Source organism: Hemiscyllium ocellatum, chromosome 3 (genome assembly GCF_020745735.1).
Source record: "Hemiscyllium ocellatum isolate sHemOce1 chromosome 3, sHemOce1.pat.X.cur, whole genome shotgun sequence".
NCBI lineage: Eukaryota > Metazoa > Chordata > Chondrichthyes > Orectolobiformes > Hemiscylliidae > Hemiscyllium > Hemiscyllium ocellatum.
This window is the reverse complement of record NC_083403.1, coordinates 3,610,533-3,630,801: the sequence shown is the minus strand read 5'-3', so window position 1 is coordinate 3,630,801 and position 20,269 is coordinate 3,610,533. Positions and strand designations below refer to the sequence as shown.

The 20,269-nt window shown below is 50.3% G+C and overlaps 1 protein-coding gene across 6 annotated transcripts in view; it reads left to right on the top strand.

Moving 5' to 3' along the window:
- Positions 1-20,269, top strand: part of LOC132836138 (phosphofurin acidic cluster sorting protein 2-like) — a 481,204-nt gene that overhangs the window by 404,955 nt on the left and 55,980 nt on the right. For all 6 annotated transcript variants that reach the window (XR_009647339.1, XR_009647338.1, XM_060855477.1 and 3 more), the window contains 2 exons: positions 4,469-4,511; positions 12,831-12,873. Coding sequence is in view for 4 of the 6 variants with exons in the window: in XM_060855477.1 (XP_060711460.1) it covers positions 4,469-4,511; positions 12,831-12,873 (86 nt within the window). In the remaining 2 variants the exon portion in view is untranslated. The remainder of the gene's footprint in view (positions 1-4,468; positions 4,512-12,830; positions 12,874-20,269) is intronic.

Sequence of the window (20,269 nt, the reverse complement as noted above, 5' to 3'; positions counted from 1 at the left end):
ATACACCGTAGGCATTCTTACAAGCTCTATCCACCTGAGTGGCAACTTTTAAAGATCTATGAACATAGACTCCAAGATCCCTCTGCTCCTCCACCTTACTAAGAACCCTACCGTTAAACCTGTATTCCACATTCTTATTTGTCCTTCCAAAATGGACAACCTCACACTTGACAGGGTTGAATTCCATCTGCCACTCCTCAGCCCAGCTCTGCATCATATCTAAGTCCCTTTGCAGCCGACAACCGTCCTCACTATCCACAACTCCACCAATCTTCGTATCATCTGCAAATTTACTGATCCACCCTTCGACTCCCTCTTTCAAGTCATTAATAAAAATTACAAACAGCAGAATTTCACTTGTAACTGGGCTCCAGGCTGAATATTTACCATCTACCACCACTCTCTGACTTCGATCGGTTAGCCAGTTTTCTATCCAACTGACCAAACTTCCCACTATCCCATGCCTCCTGACTTTCCGCATAAGCCTACCATGGGGAACCTTATCAAATGCCTTACTGAAATCCATGTACACTACATCCACTGCTCTAACCTCATCCACATGCTTGGTCACCTCCTCAAAGAATTCAATAAGAGTTATAAGACAAGACCTACCCCTCACAAATCTGTGCTGGCTGTCCCTAATCAAGCAGTGTCTTCCCAGATACTCATAAATCCTATCCCTCAGTACCCTTTCCATTACTTTGCCTACCACCGAAGTAAGACTAACTGGCCTGTAATTCCCAGGGTTATCCCTATTCCCTTTTTTGAACAGGGGCACAACATTCGCCACTCTCCAGTCCCCTGGTACCACCCCGTTGACAGTGAAGATGAACAGATCATTGCCAACGGTTCTGCAATTTCCTCTCTTGCTTCCCACATAATCCTAGGATATATCCCGTCAGGCCCGGGGGACTTGTCTATCCTCAAGTTTTTCAAAATGCCCAACACATCTTCCTTCCTAACAAGTATCTCCTCTAGCTTACCAGTCCGTTTCATACTCTCCTCTTCAACAATACGGTCCCTCTCATTTGTAAATACTGAAGAAAAGTACTCAATCAAGACCTCTCCTATCTCTTCCGACTCAATACACAATCTCCCACTACTGTCCTTGATTGGACATACCCTTGTTCTCATCATTCTCATGTTTCTCACATACACATAAAAGGCCTTGGGGTTATCCTTGATCCTACCCGCATTAGATTTTTCATGCCCTCTCTTAGCTCTCCTGATCCCTTTCTTCAGCTCCCTCCTGGCTATCCTGTATCCCTGCAATGCTCTGTCTGAACCTTGTTTCCTCAACCTTATGTAAGCCTCCTTCTTCCTCCTTACAAGATATTCAACCTCCCTCGTCAACCAAGGTTCCCTCACACGACCATCTCTTTCCTGCCTGACCGGTACATGCACATCAAGGACACGTTGTATCTGTTCCTTGAAAAAGTTCCACATTTCAACAACATCCTTCCCTGACAGCCTATGCTCCCAATTTATGCTCCTCAGATCCTGTCTTGCAGCATCATTTTTACCCTTCCCCCAATTGTAAAACCTATCCTGTTGCACGCACCTATCTCTCTCCATAACCAAGGTGAAAGTCACAGAATTGTGGTCACCATCACCAAAATGCTCACGCACTAACAAGCCCATCACTTGTCCCGGTTCATTACCGAGTACCAAATCCAATATGGCCTCCCCTCTGGTCGGACAATCTACATACTGAGTTAGAAAAGCTTCCTGGACACACTGCACAAACACTGTCCCGTCCAATCTACTTGATCTAAAGAGCTTCCAATCAATATTTGGGAAGTTGAAATCGCCCATGACTACTACCCTGTGGCTTCTGCACCTTTCCAAAATCTGTTTCCCAATCTGTTCCTCCACATCTCTGCTGCTATTGGGGGGCCTATAGTAAACACCCAACAAGGTGACTGCTCCTTTCCTATTTCTGACTTCAGCCCATACTACCTCCAAAGGCAGATTCCCCTTGAACAGCCTTTCTGCAGCTGTTATACCATTTCTAATTAACAACGCCACCCTCCCTCCTTTTTTACCACCCTCCCTAATCTTACTGAAACATCTGTAACCAGGAACCTCCAACAACCATTCCTGTCTCTCTTCTATCCAAGTTTCCGTGATGGCTACAACATCGTAGTCCCAAGTACCGATCCACGCCTTAAGTTCACCCACCTTATTTCTGATACTTCTTTCATTGAAATATATACACTTGAGCCCATCTCTGTGTCCGCAAGTATTCCCTGTCAGTGCTACCTTCTTCACAGCCTCCCTACATTCTTGGACATCCTGAAAAACAGCTAACCTACTTGCTGGACTACAAGTCCGGATCCCATCCCCCTGTCAAATTAGTTTAAACCCCCCCCCCCCGAAGAGTCTAGCAAACCTACCCCCCAGGATATTGGTGCCCTTCTGGTTCAGATGCAACCCGTCCTGTTTGTACAGGTCCCCCTTCCCCAGAATGCAGTCCAATTGTCCAAATACCTGAAGCCCTCCCTCCTACACCATCCTTGCAGCCACGTGTTCGACTGCACTCTCTCCCTATTCCTTGCCTCACTGTCACGTGGCACTGGCAACAACCCAGAGATGACAACTCTGTCTGTCCTAGCTTTCAGCTTCCAGCCTAACTCCCTGAACTCCTGAATGACGTCCCCACCCCTCATCCTACCTATGTCGTTGGTGCCAATGTGCACCACGACTTCTGGCTGCACACCCTCCCCCTTAAGGATTCTGAAGACGTCTCGGACCCTGGCACCCGGGAGGCAACAAACCATCCGAGAGTCTCGCCCATGTCCACAGAACCACCTGTCTGTCCCTCTAACTATAGGGTCTCCTATAACTAGCGCTCTCCTCCTCTCCCCCTTTCCCTTCTGAGCCTCAGAGACAGAGACCCAGTCACTGCTGCTTACCCCTGCTAGGCCGTCCCCCCCAACAGTATCCAAAGCGGTATACTTATTGTTGAGGGGAACGACCACAGGGGATCCCTGCACTGCCTGCTTCCTCCCCTTCCCACCTCTAACTGTTACCCAGCTCCCTCTGTTCTCTGGCGTAACTATGTCCCTGTAGCTTCTATCTATCAGCCTCTCGAATAATCCTCAGTTCATCCAACTCCAGCTCCATTCCCTAACACGGTCTGTGAGGAGCTGGAGCTGGCTGCACTTCCTGCAGGTGAAGTCAGCAGGAGCATCGGTGGTCACCCCTACCTCAAACATCCTGCAGGAGGAACATTCCACTGCCTACACTGCCGTAACTCTACACTTAGTCTCCAAAACAAGAGCACTAAGCTTACCTGTTCAGCCGACTGAGTCCTCTTTTTTTTAGGTTAGAGGAGGAGGGAGGGTGGGAGATACTACACATGTCTCTGGTTCCTTCTCCAATCAAACTTCTTACCTTCCCAGAAGCCTCTGTTGATGAATTCCAGGTTCCCATTCCTAGTTGAAAAAAATACAGACTGCAAAAAGAAAAACGTTAATTTAAACTGGTCTCCGCTTACCTTCCGGCTCCCCTCTCTGTGCACCCGCTGTAGCACATACATACATACATCCACAAGTACATATACACATACAGACACACATATACCCACACAAAGACACACACACACACAAACGATGATTTCTGATTTGAATTGATATTATTTTGACTATTAGTAGGTTATTTGATAGATTATTAAAAACTGATTAAAGTTTATTTTAGGGTTAATTTGGTGTTATTTCAGGGGGTCAGATTTCAGATTATTTCAGAGGGATTTATTTGGGATTATTTTAGACAATCTGATTTGAGGTTCATGGTTAATTTGAGATTAATTCAGATGTCTCGAGGTCATTTAAGAGAGGGTGATCTAAAATTATTTCAGAGGGTGTGATTTGCGGTTATTCAGAGGGACTGTCCAGATTATTTCAGAGGGTCTGATTTAAGATTATTTTGGGTGAATTAATTTATTTTAAGAGGATCTGATTTGTGACTATTTAGAGGGATTGACTTGAGATTATTTCAGAGCAGGTGATTTGACATTATTTCATGGGCCTGATTTGAGATTATTTGGGGACTAGTTAATATTATTTCAAAGGGGTTAATCTGAGATTATTTCAGAGGATCTGATTTGAGGTTATTTTGCAGGTTTGATTTGAGATTATTTTCTGGGTCTGATTTGAGATTATTCTGTGGTACTAATTTGAGATTTTCAGAGGGGGTGATTTGAGGATATTTTGTGAGTCTAATTTGAGGTTATTCAGAGGGACTGAGTTGAGGTTATTTCTGGGTGTGATTTGTGATTAATTTTAAGGGTTTGATTTGAAATGAATTCCAGAGATGAGATTTGATTTTGGACTATTCCTCCAGGCAGGGTTCTGTGTACCCCATGTGTATAATTTGTTTAACCTTGCCAACTGGACAGTGTAGCAGCGATCTTAAAGATGGAATTGTTGATGCTGTGAATAATACTGTTTTTCCTCTTTCACATCAGCCCCGATGAGGATTCCTGCCAGAAATTCATCCCCTTCGTTGGTGTAAGTATTTCCAGTTCATTGATTGGTCAGCTTTTGGGTTTTTAAACTGACTGCCTTTGCTGTGGTGAGATTTGTTTTTTCCCATCATTGCTGAGGTGTCACTGAGGACAGATGTCCTGAACACCAACATATTGCTAACTTACATTCACAAGAGATACAGAAATATCAAACTGGGACTAGAAGATGGGGGTAAATAAAGTCCCAGCTTCCTCTGGTAATCCTATCCCAGTTCAGACCAAATCATCCAAGTGGACAAAATGGTTTATTGTAAAGTTATTAAACTTATAAACCTTAATGCTCTGTATATTTTTAAGTTAAATCTGCACTTCCATTGCTAACACTGCTCTGAGGAACACATTTCTTAAAATACCCAAACATGACGTCCATGTCAAGCATTTTCGCAAAAGATAATTCTCAAGTTTACTGCCATAAGACCCCAATAAATAAGAAGAGGGGTAGGCCATTCAGCCCCTTGAGCCTATCTCCACCATTCAGTACGATCAGGGCTGATCCAACTTTCCTCACCTCTACTATTTCCCTTTAACCTCACCCTTTCTCTTTAACCCTTGATTCTCCAATGGTTCAGGGAGTTAGGATGGAAGCTGCAAAGCAGGACGAACAGAGTAATGTTCTCTAGTTTACTACTGGTGCCACGGTATAGCGAGGCGAGGAACAGGGAGCAGGCGCAGCTTAATATGTGGCTGCGCAGCTGGTGTAGGAGGGAAGGCTTCAGATATGTAGATAATTGGGATGTGATCTGGGCAAGGTGGGACCTGTACAAGAAGGACGGGTTGCATCTGAACTGGAAGGGGACCAATGTCCTGGGTGGAAGGTTTGCTTGAGTAGTTTGAGAGGATTTAAACTTGTATGGCAGGGGGGTGGGAACCTGAGCTGGAGGTGAAAGTTGATACAGATGAGGCAATAGCAAGAGGTATACCAGCTCGTGGGAAGGATTTTCCTGGGAAGGAACCAAGGGATCAGTTAAAGTATGTTTGCTTTAACGCAAGGAATATCAGGAATAAAAGTGACGAGCTTAGAGCATGGATCAGTACCTGGTGCTATGATGTTGTGGCCATAACATGGTGTCCATGTACACAGATCTCTGAAAGTTGCCACCCAGGTAAATAGTGCTGTGAGGAAGGCATATGGTGTACTGGGCTTTATTGGCAGAGGAATTGAGTTCCGGAGTCCTGAGGTCATGTTGCAGTTGTATAAGACTCTGGTGCGGCCTCATCTGGAGTATTGTGTGCAGTTTTGGTCGCCATACTATAGGAAGGATGTGGAAGCTTTAGAACGAGTGCAGAGGAGGTTTACCAGGATGTTGCCTGGAATGGTAGGAAAATCTTATGAGGAAAGGCTGAGGCACTTGGGGTTGTTCTCATTGGAGAAGAGAAGGTTTAGGGGAGATCTGATAGAAGTGTATAAGATGATTAGGGGTTTAGATAGGGTAGATACTAAGAACCTTTTACCGCTAATGGAGTCAGGTGTTACTAGGGGACATAGCTTTAAATTAAGGGGTGGTAGGTATAGGACAGATGTTAGGGGTAGATTCTTCACACAGCGGGTTGTGAGTTCATGGAATGCCCTGCCCGTATCAGTGGTGAACTCTCCTTCTTTATGGTCATTTAAGCGGGCACTGGATAGGCATTTGGAAGTTATTGGGCTAGTATAGGTTAGGTAGGATTCGGTCGGCGCAACATCGAGGGCCGAAGGGCCTGTACTGCGCTGTATCCTTCTATGTTCTATGTTCTATGTTCTATGTTCTAACAGAGACGTGGGTTTCTCAGGGGCAGGAATGGTTGCTGGATGTTCCAGGGTTTAGAGCATTTAAAAAGAATAGGGAGGGGGGAAAAAGAGGAGGGGGTGTAGCAATACTAATCAGAGAGGGTATCACAGCTACAGAAGCTTCCATTGTCGAGGAAAATCTGCCTACCGAGTCAGTATGGGTGGAAATTAGGAACAGCAAGGGAGCAGTCACCTCTTTAGTGGTTTACTACAGGCCCCCCAATAGCAGCAGGGAGATGGAAGAAAGCATAGGTCGGCAGGTTTTGGAAAAGTGTGGATGTAGTAGGGTTGTTGTAATGGGTGACTTTAACTTTCCCAATATTGATTGGAACCTCCTTCGAGGAGAAGATTTGAATGGAGCTGTTTTTGTAAGGTGTGTTCAGGAGGGTTTCCTAACTCAGTACGTTGACAGGCCGACGAGGGGAGAGGCCATTCTAGACTTGGTGCTCAGAAACGAGCCGGGGCAGGTATCAGATCTTGTGGTGGGAGAGTAGTGACCACAACTGCCTCACATTCTACACAGCTATGGAGAAGGAGAGGATTAGGCAAAATGGGAGGATATTTAATTGGGGAAGAGGAAACTATGATGCGATTAGACATGAGTTAGGAAGCATGGATTGGGAGCAATTGTTCCATGGTAACGGCACTATAGACATGTGGAGACCATTTAAGGAACAGTTGTTGCGAGTGATGAATAAATATATCCCTCTGAGACAGGCAAGAAGTGGTAAGATAAAGGAACCTTGGATGATGAGAGCGGTGGAGCTTCTCGTCAAAAGGAAGAAGGTAGCTTACAAAACGTAGAGGAAGCTAGGGTCAAGCTCAGCTCTACAGGATTCCAGGCAGGCGAGAAAGGAGCTCGAAAATGGTCTGAGGGGAGCCAGGAGGGGGCACGAGAAAGGCTTGACAGAACGGATTAGGACGAACACAAAGGCATTTTACACTTGTGTGAGGAATAAGAGAATGGTCAAAGAAAGAGTAGGGCTGATCAGGGATAGCAGAGGGAATTGTGTGTGAAGTCTGAGGAGGTAAGGGAAGCCCTAAATGAGTTTTTTGCTTCTGTCTTTACAAAAGAAACAAACTTTGTAGTGAATGAAACCTTTGAAGAGCAGGTGTGCATGCTGAAATGGATAGAGATAGAGGAAGCTGATGTGCTGAAAATTTTGTCAAACATTAAGGTTGACAAGTCGCCAGGTCCGGACCAGATTTGTCCTCAGCTGCTTTGGGAAACGAGAAATGTAATTGCTTCGCCACTTGCGAAGATCTTTTCATCCTCGCTCTCCACTGGAGTCGTACCTGAGGACTGGAGAGAGGCAAATGTAATTCCTCTCTTCAAGAAAGGAAATAGGGAAATCCCCGGCAATTACAGACCAGTAAGTCTCACGTCTGTCGTCTGCAAGGTGTTAGAAAGGATTCTGAAGGATAGGATTTATGACCATCGGGAAGAGCATGGCTTGATTAAATGCAGTCAGCACGGCTTTGTGAGGGGCAGGTCATGCCTCACAAACCTTATCGAGTTCTTTGAGGATGTGACGAGAAAAGTTGATGAGGGTTGAGCTGTGGATATGGTGTACATGGCCTTCAGCAAGGCATTTGATAAGGTTCCCCATGGTAGGCTCATTCAGAAGGTCAGGAGGAATGGGATACAGGGGGGGATACAGGGGAACTTAGCTGTCTGGATACAGAATTGGCTGGCCAACAGAAGACAGCGAGTTGTAGTAGAAGGAAAATATTCTGCCTGGAAGTCTGTGGTGAGTGGTGTTCCACAGGGCTCTGTCCTTGGGCCTCTATTGTTTGTAATTTTTATTAATGACTTGGATGAGGGGATTGAAGGATGGGTCAGCAAGTTTGCAGATGACACAAAGGTTGGAGGTGTCGTTGACAGTATAGAGGTCCGTTGTAGGCTGCAACGGGACATTGACAGGATGCAGAGATGGGCTGAGCGGTGGCAGATGGAGTTCAACCTGGATAAATGCGAGGTGATGCATTTTGGAAGGTCGAATTTGAAAGCTGAGTACAGGATTAAGGATAGGATTCTTGGCAGTGTGGAGGAACAGAGGGATCTTGGGGTGCAGATACATAGATCCCTTAAAATGGCCACCCAAGTGGACAGGGTTGTTAAGAAAGCATATGGTGTTTTGACTTTCATTAACAGGGGGATTGAGTTTAAGAGGCGTGAGATCTTGTTGCAGCTCTATAAAACTTTGGTTAGACCGCACTTGGAATATTGCGTCCAGTTCTGGTCGCCCTATTATAGGAAAGATGTGGATGCTTTGGAGAGGGTTCAGAGGAGGTTTACCAGGATGCTGCCTGGACTGGAGGGCTTATCTTATGAAGAGAGGTTGACTGAGCTCAGACTTTTTTCATTGGAGAAAAGGAGGAGAAGAGGGGATCTAATTGAGGTATACAAGATAATGAGAGGCATAGATAGAGTCGATAGCCAGAGACTATTTCCCAGGGCAGGAATGGCTAACACAAGGGGTCATAGTTTTAAGCTGGTTGGAGGAAAGTATAGAGGGGATGTCAGAGGCGGGTTCTTTACACACAGAGTTGTGAGAGCATGGAATGTGTTGCCAGCAGCAGTTGTGGAGGCAGGGTCATTGGGGACATTTAAGAGACTCCTGGACATGCATATGGTCACAGAAATGTGAGGGTGTATACATGAGGATCAGTGGTCAGCACAACATCATGGGCTGAAGGGCCTGTTCTGTGCTGTACTGTTCTATGCTCTATGTTCTAATATATCTCAGCCTTGAATATACGCATGGACTCTGCCCCCACAGATGTCCAAGGCAAAGTGTTCCAAAAACTCACAACCCTCTGAGAGAAGAAATTCCCCCTCATCTCAATCTTAACTTGGTGCTTCTTTATTCTAAAAGCGATACTCTCTGGTCCTATACTCTCCCATGAGGGGAACCATTCTGCCAGCATTGACACTGTCAAGCCCTTTAAGAACCCGATACATTTTAATGAGGTCACCTCTCAATCCTCTAAACTCAAAGGAGTAGAGTCCCAACCTGTTTAACCTTTCCTCAGGAGACAATCCCTTCATCCCAAGATCATCCAACTGAAGCATCTCTGAACTGCCTCCAATTAAATGGTATCTTTAATTAAATAAGGGACAACACTGCTCACAGTGCTCCAGGTGTGATTCAGACACAGAGACAGAGTCTGTCACATTAAACTCACAGATCACATTAAACTCACAGATCACATTAAACCCATCGCTCACACAAATGGTCGTGAAGTCATTCAGGAGATGAAGATCTGATTAAACACTGAAAGAGCTCCAGATTCTGAAAATCCAAATCAAAGGCAGAATATGCTGGAAAATCTCAGCAGGTCTGTCAGCATCAGTGACGAGAAAGAGTAAACACGTCAGGCTGAGTGACCCTTCTACAGAACACAGTGTGTGAGTTGAATGAGGTCTGAGGAAGGCTCATAGAACATAGAACAATACAGCACAGAACAGGCCCTTCGGCCTACGATGTTGTGCCGAACATCTATCCTAGATTAAGCACCCACCCATGTACCTAACCAATTGCCGCTTAAAGGTCGTCAATGATTCTGACTCTACCACTCCCACGGGCAGCGCATTCCATGCCCCCACCACTCTCTGGGTAAAGAACCCACCCCTGACATCTCCCCTATACCTTCCACCCTTCACCTTAAATTTATGTCCCCTTGTAATACTCTGTTGTACCCAGGGAAAAAGTTTCTGACTGTCTACTCTATCTATTCCTCTGATCATCTTATAAACCTCTATCAAGTCACCCCTCATCCTTCGCCGTTCCAACGAGAAAAGGCTGAGAACTCTCAACCTGTCCTCGTACGACCTATTCTCCATTCCAGGCAACATCCTGGTAAATCTTCTCTGCACCCTCTCCAAAGCTTCCACATCTTTCCTAAAGTGAGGCGACCAGAACTGCACACAGTACTCCAAATGTGGCCTGACCAAAGTCCTGTACAGCTGCAACATCACTTCACGACTCTTGAATTCAATCCCTCTGCTAATGAACGCTAATACACCATAGGCCTTCTTACAAGCTCTATCCACCTGAGTGGCAACTTTCAAAGATCTATGTACATAGACTCCAAGATCCCTCTGTTCCTCCACCTGACTAAGAACTTTACCGTTAACCCTGTATTCCGCATTCTTATTTGTTCTTCCAAAATGGACAACCTCACACTTGGCAGGGTTGAACTCCATCTGCCACTCCTCAGCCCAGCTCTGCATCATATCTAAATCCCTTTGCAGCTGACAACAGCCCTCCTCACTGTCCACAACTCCACCAATCTTTGTATCATCTGCAAATTGACTGACCCACCCTTCGACTCCCTCATCCAAGTCATTAATAAAAATTACAAACAGCAGAGGACCCAGAACTGATCCCTGCGGAACTCCACTTGTAACTGGGCTCCAGGCTGAATATTTACCATCTACCACCACTCTCTGACTTCGACCGGTTAGCCAGTTTTCAATCCAATTGGCCAAGTTTCCCTCTATCCCATGCCTCCTGACTTTCCGCATAAGCCTACCATGGGGAACCTTATCAAATGCCTTACTAAAATCCATGTACACTACATCCACTGCTCTACCCTCATCCACATGCTTGGTCACCTCCTCAAAGAATTCAATAAGACTTGTAAGGCAAGACCTACCCTTCACAAATCCGTGCTGGCTGTCCCTAATCAAGCAGTGTCTTTCCAGATACTCATAAATCCTATCCCTCAGTACCCTTTCCATTACTTTGCCTACCACAGAAGTAAGACTAACTGGCCTGTAATTCCCGGGGTTATCCCTATTCCCTTTTTTGAACAGGGGCACAACATTCGCTACTCTCCAGTCCCCTGGTACCACCCCCGTTGACAGTGAAGACGAAAAGATCATTGCCAACGGTACTGCAATTTCCTCTCTTGCTTCCCACATAATCCTGGGATATATCCTGTCAGGCCCGGGGGACTTGTCTATCCTCAAGTTGTTCAAAATGTCCAACACATCTTCCTTCCTAACAAGTATCTCGTCTAGCTTACCAGTCCGTTTCACACTCTTCTCTTCAACAATACGGTCCCTCTCATTCGTAAATACTGAAGAAAAGTACTTGTTCAAGGCGTCTCCTATCTCTTCCGACTCAATACACAATCTCCCCCTACTGTCCTTGATCGGACCTACCCTCGTTCTCGTCATTCTCATGTTTCTCACATACGCATAAAATGCCTTGGGGTTATCCTTGATCCTATCCGCCAAGGATTTTTCATGCCCTCTCTTAGCTCTCCTAATCCCTTTCTTCAGGTCCCTTCTGGCTATCCTGTATCCCTCCACTGCTCTGTCTGAACCCCGTTTCCTCAACCTTATGTAAGCCTCCTTCTTCCTCTTTACTAGACATTCAACCTCCCTCGTCAACCAAGGCTCCCTCACACGACCATTTCTTTCCTGCCTGACAGGTACATACATATCAAGGACTCGTCGTATCTGTTCCTTGAAAAAGTTCCATATTTCCACCACATCCTTCCCTGACAGCCTATGCTTCCAACTTATGCTCCTCAAATCCTGTCTTACAGCATCGTAATTTCCCTTCCCCCAATTGTAAAATCTACCCTGTTGTGCGCACCTATCTCTCTCCATAACCAAGGTGAAAGTCACAGAATTGTGGTCACCATCACCAAAATGTTCACCCAATAACAAGCCCATCACTTGTCCCGGCTCATTACCGAGTACCAAATCCAATATGGCCTCCCCTCTGGTCGGACAATCTACATACTGAGTTAGAAAAGCTTCCTGGACACACTGCACAAACACCGCCCCATCCAATCTACTTGATCTAAAGAGCTTCCAGTCAATATTTGGGAAGTTGAAGTCACCCATGACTATGACCCTGTGGCTTCTGCACCTTTCCAAAATCTGTTTCCCAATCTGTTCCTCCACATCTCTGCTGCTATTGGGGGGCCTATAGTAAACACCCAACAAGGTGACTGCTCCTTTCCTATTTCTGACTTCAGCCCATACTACCTCCAAAGGCAGATTCCCCTTGAACAGCCTTTCTGCAGCTGTTATACCATTTCTAATTAACAACGCCACCCTCCCTCCTTTTTTACCACCCTCCCTAATCTTACTGAAACATCTGTAACCAGGAACCTCCAACAACCATTCCTGTCCCTCATCTATCCACATTTCCGTGATGGCCACAACATCATAGTCCCAGGTATCGATCCATGCCTTAAGTTCACCCACCTTATTTCTGATACTTCTTGCGTTGAAGTATACACACTTGAGCCCATCTCTGTGTCCGCAAGTATTCCCTGTCAGTGCTACCTTCTCCACAGCCTCCCTACATTCTTGGACATCCTGAAACACAGCTAGCTTACTTGCTGGACTACAAGTCCGGATCCTATCCCCCTGCCACATTAGTTTAAACCCCCCTGAAGGCTCATGGAAACTGCAGCGTGAACTCTGATTTCTCTGCACGGATGCTGCAGGTCCTGATGAAGATCTGATTGTTGGTGTTACAAGTTGTTGTTCTGTGATTTTAACAGGTGGTGAAAGTGGGCATCGTGGAACAGTCCCTCTCTGCCTCAGGTAGGTCACATGTTGGGATCTGGGTCACCTCATTCACTCCCAGACTCCTCGGTTTCAAGGCCAGGCTGTACTTTGCACTTTGTAATAAACACTTCTGCAGCAGGTTCAGTAAATGGACCACTCCATTGGGTGCTACACCATACAACCAACAACATTCCCATCTCACAGCCAACTCTCAGTCAGTGTACTCGGAGCTGTGGGTAGTGTCAGTGATGGGGGAGTGTGTACTCGGGACTGTGGGTAGTGTCAGTGATGGGGAGTGTGTACTCGGGGCTGTGGGTAGAGTCAGTGATGGGGGAGTGTGTACTCGGGGCTGTGGGTAGAGTCAGTGATGGGGGAGAGTGTACTCGGGGCTGTGGGTAGTGTCAGTGATGGGGGAGAGTGTACATGGGACTGTGGGTAGTGTCAGTGATGGGGGAGAGTGTACATGGGGCTGTGGGTAGTGTCAGTGATGGGGGAGAGTGTACATGGGACTGTGGGTAGTGTCAGTGATGGGGGAGAGTGTGTGTGTACACGGGGCTGTGGGTAGCGTCAGTGATGGGGGAGTGTGTACATGGGACTGTGGGTAGTGTCAGTGATGGGGGAGAGTGTGTGTGTACACGGGGCTGTGGGTAGCGTCAGTGATGGGGGAGAGTGTGTGTGTACACAGGACTGTGGGTAGTGTCAGTGATGGGGGAGAGTGTGTGTGTACACGGGGCTGTGGGTAGTGTCAGTGATGGGGGGAGTGTATACACGGGGCTGTGGGTAGTGTCAGTGATGGGGGAGTGTGTACACGGGGCTGTGGGTAGTGTCAGTGATGGGGGAGAGTGTACACGGGACTGTGGGTAGTGTCAGTGATGGGGGAGAGTGTACACGGGGCTGTGGGTAGTGTCAGTGATGGGGCAGAGTGTACACGGGGCTGTGGGTAGTGTCAGTGATGGGGGAGAGTGTACACGGGGCTGTGGGTAGTGTCAGTGATCGGGGAGAGTGTACACGGGACTGTGGGTAGTGTCAGTGATGGGGGAGAGTGTGTGTGTACACGGGGCTGTGGGTAGTGTCAGTGATGGGGGGAGTGTATACACGGGGCTGTGGGTAGTGTCAGTGATGGGGGAGTGTATACACGGGGCTGTGGGTAGTGTCAGTGATGGGGGAGTGTATACACGGGGCTGTGGGTAGAGTCAGTGATGGGGGAGTGTATACACGGGGCTGTGGGTAGTGTCAGTGATGGGGGAGTGTGTACACGGGGCTGTGGGTAGTGTCAGTGATGGGGCAGAGTGTACACGGGGCTGTGGGTAGTGTCAGTGATGGGGGAGAGTGTACACGGGGCTGTGGGTAGTGTCAGTGATGGGGGAGAGTGTACACGGGACTGTGGGTAGTGTCAGTGATGGGGGAGAGTGTACACGGGACTGTGGGTAGTGTCAGTGATGGGGGAGAGTGTGTGTGTACACGGGGCTGTGGGTAGTGTCAGTGATGGGGGGAGTGTATACACGGGGCTGTGGGTAGTGTCAGTGATGGGGGAGTGTGTACACGGGGCTGTGGGTAGTGTCAGTGATGGGGGAGTGTGTACACGGGGCTGTGGGTAGTGTCAGTGATGGGGGAGAGTGTGTGTGTACACGGGGCTGTGGGTAGAGTCAGTGATGGGGGAGTGTGTGTGTACACGGGGCTGTGGGTAGTGTCAGTGATGGGGGAGAGTGTACACGGGGCTGTGGGTAGTGTCAGTGATGGGGGAGAGTGTACACGGGGCTGTGGGTAGTGTCAGTGATGGGGGAGAGTGTACTCGGGGCTGTGGGTAGTGTCAGTGATGGGGGAGAGTGTACACGGGACTGTGGGTAGTGTCAGTGATGGGGGAGAGTGTGTGTGTACACGGGGCTGTGGGTAGTGTCAGTGATGGGGGGAGTGTATACACGGGGCTGTGGGAAGTGTCAGTGATGGGGGAGTGTGTACATGGGGCTGTGGGTAGTGTCAGTGATGGGGGAGTGTGTACACGGGGCTGTGGGTAGAGTCAGTGATGGGGCAGAGTGTACACGGGGCTGTGGGTAGTGTCAGTGATGGGGGGAGTGTATACACGGGGCTGTGGGTAGTGTCAGTGATGGGGGAGTGTGTACACGGGGCTGTGGGTAGTGTCAGTGATGGGGCAGAGTGTACACGGGGCTGTGGGTAGTGTCAGTGATGGGGGAGAGTGTACACGGGGCTGTGGGTAGTGTCAGTGATGGGGGGAGTGTGTGTGTACACGGGGCTGTGGGTAGTGTCAGTGATGGGAGTGTGTACACGGGGCTGTGGGTAGTGTCAGTGATGGGAGTGTGTACACGGGACTGTGGGTAGTGTCAGTGATGGGGGAGAGTGTGTGTTTACACGGGGCTGTGGGTAGTGTCAGTGATGGGGGGAGTGTGTGTGTACACGGGGCTGTGGGTAGTGTCAGTGATGGGAGTGTGTACACGGGGCTGTGGGTAGAGTCAGTGATGGGGGAGTGTGGACACGGGGCTGTGGGTAGTGTCAGTGATGGGGGAGTGTGTACACGGGGCTGTGGGTAGTGTCAGTGATGGGAGTGTGTACACAGGGCTGTGGGTAGAGTCAGTGATGGGGGAGTGTGTACACGGGGCTGTGGGTAGTGTCAGTGATGGGGGAGAGTGTACACGGGGCTGTGGGTAGAGTCAGTGAGGGGGGAGTGTGTACTCGGGGCTGTGGGTAGTGTCAGTGATGGGGGAAGAGTGTGTGTACACGGGGCTGTGGGTAGTGTCAGTGATGGGGAGTGTGTACATGGGGCTGTGGGTAGTGTCAGTGATGGGGGGAGTGTACTCGGGGCTGTGGGTAGTGTCAGTGATGGGGGAGAGTGTACACGGGGCTGTGGGTAGTGTCAGTGATGGGGGAGTGTGTACACGGGGCTGTGGGTAGTGTCAGTGATGGGGAGTGTGTACATGGGGCTGTGGGTAGTGTCAGTGATGGGGGAGTGTGTACACGGGGCTGTGGGTAGTGTCAGTGATGGGGAAGAGTGTACACGGGACTGTGGGTAGTGTCAGTGATGGGGAGTGTGTACATGGGGCTGTGGGTAGTGTCAGTGATGGGGGAGTGTGTACACGGGGCTGTGGGTAGTGTCAGTGATGGGGGAGTGTGTACACGGGACTGTGGGTAGTGTCAGTGATGGGGAGAGTGTATACGGGGCTGTGGGTAGTGTCAGTGATGGGGGGAGTGTGTGTGTACACGGGGCTGTGGGTAGTGTCAGTGATGGGGGAGAGTGTGTGTGTACACGGGGCTGTGGGTAGTGTCAGTGATGGGGGAGTGTGTACACGGGGCTGTGGGTAGTGTCAGTGATGGGGGAGTGTGTACACGGGGCTGTGGGTAGAGTCAGTGATGGGGCAGAGTGTACACGGGGCTGTGGGTAGTGTCAGTGATGGGGGGAGTGTATACACGGGGCTGTGGGTGGTGTCAGTGATGGGGGAGTGTGTACACGGGGCTGTGGGTAGTGTCAGTGATGGGGCAGAGTGTACACGGGGCTGTGGGTAGTGTCAGTGATGGGGCAGAGTGTACACGGGGCTGTGGGTAGTGTCAGTGATGGGGGAGAGTGTACACGGGGCTGTGGGTAGTGTCAGTGATGGGGGGAGTGTGTGTGTACACGGGGCTGTGGGTAGTGTCAGTGATGGGAGTGTGTACACGGGGCTGTGGGTAGTGTCAGTGATGGGAGTGTGTACACGGGACTGTGGGTAGTGTCAGTGATGGGGGAGAGTGTGTGTTTACACGGGGCTGTGGGTAGTGTCAGTGATGGGGGGAGTGTGTGTGTACACGGGGCTGTGGGTAGTGTCAGTGATGGGAGTGTGTACACGGGGCTGTGGGTAGAGTCAGTGATGGGGGAGTGTGTACACGGGGCTGTGGGTAGTGTCAGTGATGGGGGAGTGTGTACACGGGGCTGTGGGTAGTGTCAGTGATGGGAGTGTGTACACAGGGCTGTGGGTAGAGTCAGTGATGGGGGAGTGTGTACACGGGGCTGTGGGTAGTGTCAGTGATGGGGGAGAGTGTACATGGGGCTGTGGGTAGTATCAGTGATGGGGGAGAGTGTACACGGGGCTGTGGGTAGTGTCAGTGATGGGGGGAGTGTGTGTGTACACGGGACTGTGGGTAGTGTCAGTGATGGGAGTGTGTACACGGGGCTGTGGGTAGTGTCAGTGATGGGAGTGTGTACACGGGACTGTGGGTAGTGTCAGTGATGGGGGAGAGTGTGTGTTTACACGGGGCTGTGGCTAGTGTCAATGATGGGGGAAGTGTGTGTGTACACGGGGCTGTGGGTAGTGTCAGTGATGGGAGTGTGTACACGGGGCTGTGGGTAGAGTCAGTGATGGGGGAGTGTGTACACGGGGCTGTGGGTAGTGTCAGTGATGGGGGAGTGTGTACACGGGGCTGTGGGTAGTGTCAGTGATGGGAGTGTGTACACAGGGCTGTGGGTAGAGTCAGTGATGGTGGAGTGTGTACACGGGGCTGTGGGTAGTGTCAGTGATGGGGGAGAGTGTACATGGGGCTGTGGGTAGTGTCAGTGATGGGGGAGTGTGTACACGGGGCTGTGGGTAGAGTCAGTGATGGGGGAGTGTGTACTCGGGGCAGTGGGTAGTGTCAGTGATGGGGGAAGAGTATGTGTACACGGGGCTGTGGGTAGTGTCAGTGATGGGGAGTGTGTACATGGGGCTGTGGGTAGTGTCAGTGATGGGGGGAGTGTACCCGGGGCTGTGGGTAGTGTCAGTGATGGGGGAGAGTGTACACGGGGCTGTGGGTAGTGTCAGTGATGGGGGAGTGTGTACACGGGGCTGTGGGTAGTGTCAGTGATGGGGAGTGTGTACATGGGGCTGTGGGTAGTGTCAGTGATGGGGGAGTGTGTACACGGGGCTGTGGGTAGTGTCAGTGATGGGGGAGAGTGTACACGGGGCTGTGGGTAGTGTCAGTGATGGGGGAGAGTGTACACGGGACTGTGGGTAGTGTCAGTGATGGGGAGTGTGTACATGGGGCTGTGGGTAGTGTCAGTGATGGGGGAGTGTGTACACGGGGCTGTGGGTAGTGTCAGTGATGGGGGAGTGTGTACACGGGACTGTGGGTAGTGTCAGTGATGGGGAGAGTGTATACGGGGCTGTGGGTAGTGTCAGTGATGGGGGGAGTGTGTGTGTACACGGGGCTGTGGGTAGTGTCAGTGATGGGGGAGTGTGTACATGGGGCTGTGGGTAGTGTCAGTGATGGGGGAGTGTGTACACGGGGCTGTGGGTAGTGTCAGTGATGGGGGAGAGTGTACACGGTGCTGTGGGTAGTGTCAGTGATGGGGGAGAGTGTACACGGTGCTGTGGGTAGTGTCAGTGATGGTGAGAGTGTGTGTGTACACGGGGCTGTGGGTAGTGTCAGTGATGGGGGGAGTGTGTGTGTACACGGGGCTGTGGGTAGTGTCAGTGATGGGGGAGTGTGTACACGGGGCTGTGGGTAGTGTCAGTGATGGGGGAGTGTGTACACGGGGCTGTGGGTAGTGTCAGTGATGGGAGTGTGTACACAGGGCTGTGGGTAGTGTCAGTGATGGGGGAGAGTGTACACGGGGCTGTGGGTAGTGTCAGTGATGGGGGGAGTGTGTGTGTACACGGGGCTGTGGGTAGTGTCAGTGATGGGAGTGTGTACACGGGGCTGTGGGTAGTGTCAGTGATGGGAGTGTGTACACGGGACTGTGGGTTGTGTCAGTGATGGGGGAGAGTGTGTGTTTACACGGGGCTGTGGGTAGTGTCAGTGATGGGGGAAGTGTGTGTGTACACGGGGCTGTGGGTAGTGTCAGTGATGGGAGTGTGTACACGGGGCTGTGGATAGAGTCAGTGATGGGGGAGTGTGTACACGGGGCTGTGGGTAGTGTCAGTGATGGGGGAGTGTGTACACAGGGCTGTGGGTAGTGTCAGTGATGGGAGTGTGTACACAGGGCTGTGGGTAGAGTCAGTGATGGGGGAGTGTGTACACGGGGCTGTGGGTAGTGTCAGTGATGGGGGAGAGTGTACATGGGGCTGTGGGTAGTGTCAGTGATGGGGGAGTGTGTACACGGGGCTGTGGGTAGAGTCAGTGATGGGGGAGTGTGTACTCGGGGCAGTGGGTAGTGTCAGTGATGGGGGAAGAGTGTGTGTACACGGGGCTGTGGGTAGTGTCAGTGATGGGGAGTGTGTACATGGGGCTGTGGGTAGTGTCAGTGATGGGGGGAGTGTACTCGGGGCTGTGGGTAGTGTCAGTGATGGGGGAGAGTGTACACGGGGCTGTGGGTAGTGTCAGTGATGGGGGAGTGTGTACACGGGGCTGTGGGTAGTGTCAGTGATGGGGGAGTGTGTACATGGGGCTGTGGGTAGTGTCAGTGATTGGGGAGTGTGTACACGGGGCTGTGGGTAGTGTCAGTGATGGGGGAGAGTGTACACGGGGCTGTGGGTAGTGTCAGTGATGGGGGAGAGTGTACACGGGACTGTGGGTAGTGTCAGTGATGGGGAGTGTGTACATGGGGCTGTGGGTAGTGTCAGTGATGGGGGAGTGTGTACACGGGGCTGTGGGTAGTGTCAGTGATGGGGGAGTGTGTACACGGGACTGTGGGTAGTGTCAGTGATGGGGAGAGTGTATACGGGGCTGTGGGTAGTGTCAGTGATGGGGGGAGTGTGTGTGTACACGGGGCTGTGGGTAGTGTCAGTGATGGGGGAGAGTGTGTGTGTACACGGGGCTGTGGGTAGTGTCAGTGATGGGGGATTGTGTACACGGGGCTGTGGGTAGTGTCAGTGATGGGGGAGTGTGTACATGGGGCTGTGGGTAGTGTCAGTGATGGGGGAGTGTGTACACGGGGCTGTGGGTAGTGTCAGTGATGGGGGGAGTGTGTACACGGGGCTGTGGGTAGTGTCAGTGATGGGGAGTGTGTACATGGGGCTGTGGGTAGTGTCAGTGATGGGGGAGAGTGTACACGGTGCTGTGGGTAGTGTCAGTGATGGGGGAGAGTGTACACGGTGCTGTGGGTAGTGTCAGTGATGGGGAGAGTGTGTGTGTACACGGGGCTGTGGGTAGTGTCAGTGATGGGGGGAGTGTGTGTGTACACGGGGCTGTGGGTAGTGTCAGTGATGGGGAAGTGTGTACACGGGGCTGTGGGTAGTGTCAGTGATGGGGGAGTGTGTACACAGGGCTGTGGGTAGTGTCAGTGATGGGGGAGAGTGTGTGTACACGGGGCTGTGGGTAGTGTCAGTGATGGGGGAGTGTGTACACGGGGCTGTGGGTAGTGTCAGTGATGGGGGAGAGTGTGTGTGTACACGGGGCTGTGGGTAGTGTCAGTGATGGGGGAGAGTGTACACGGTGCTGTGGGTAGTGTCAGTGATGGGGGAGAGTGTATACGGGGTTGGAGAATGATTCTGTTGCTTGGGGAATGGTGTTCTGTGACTTGTCGGCTGCGTTT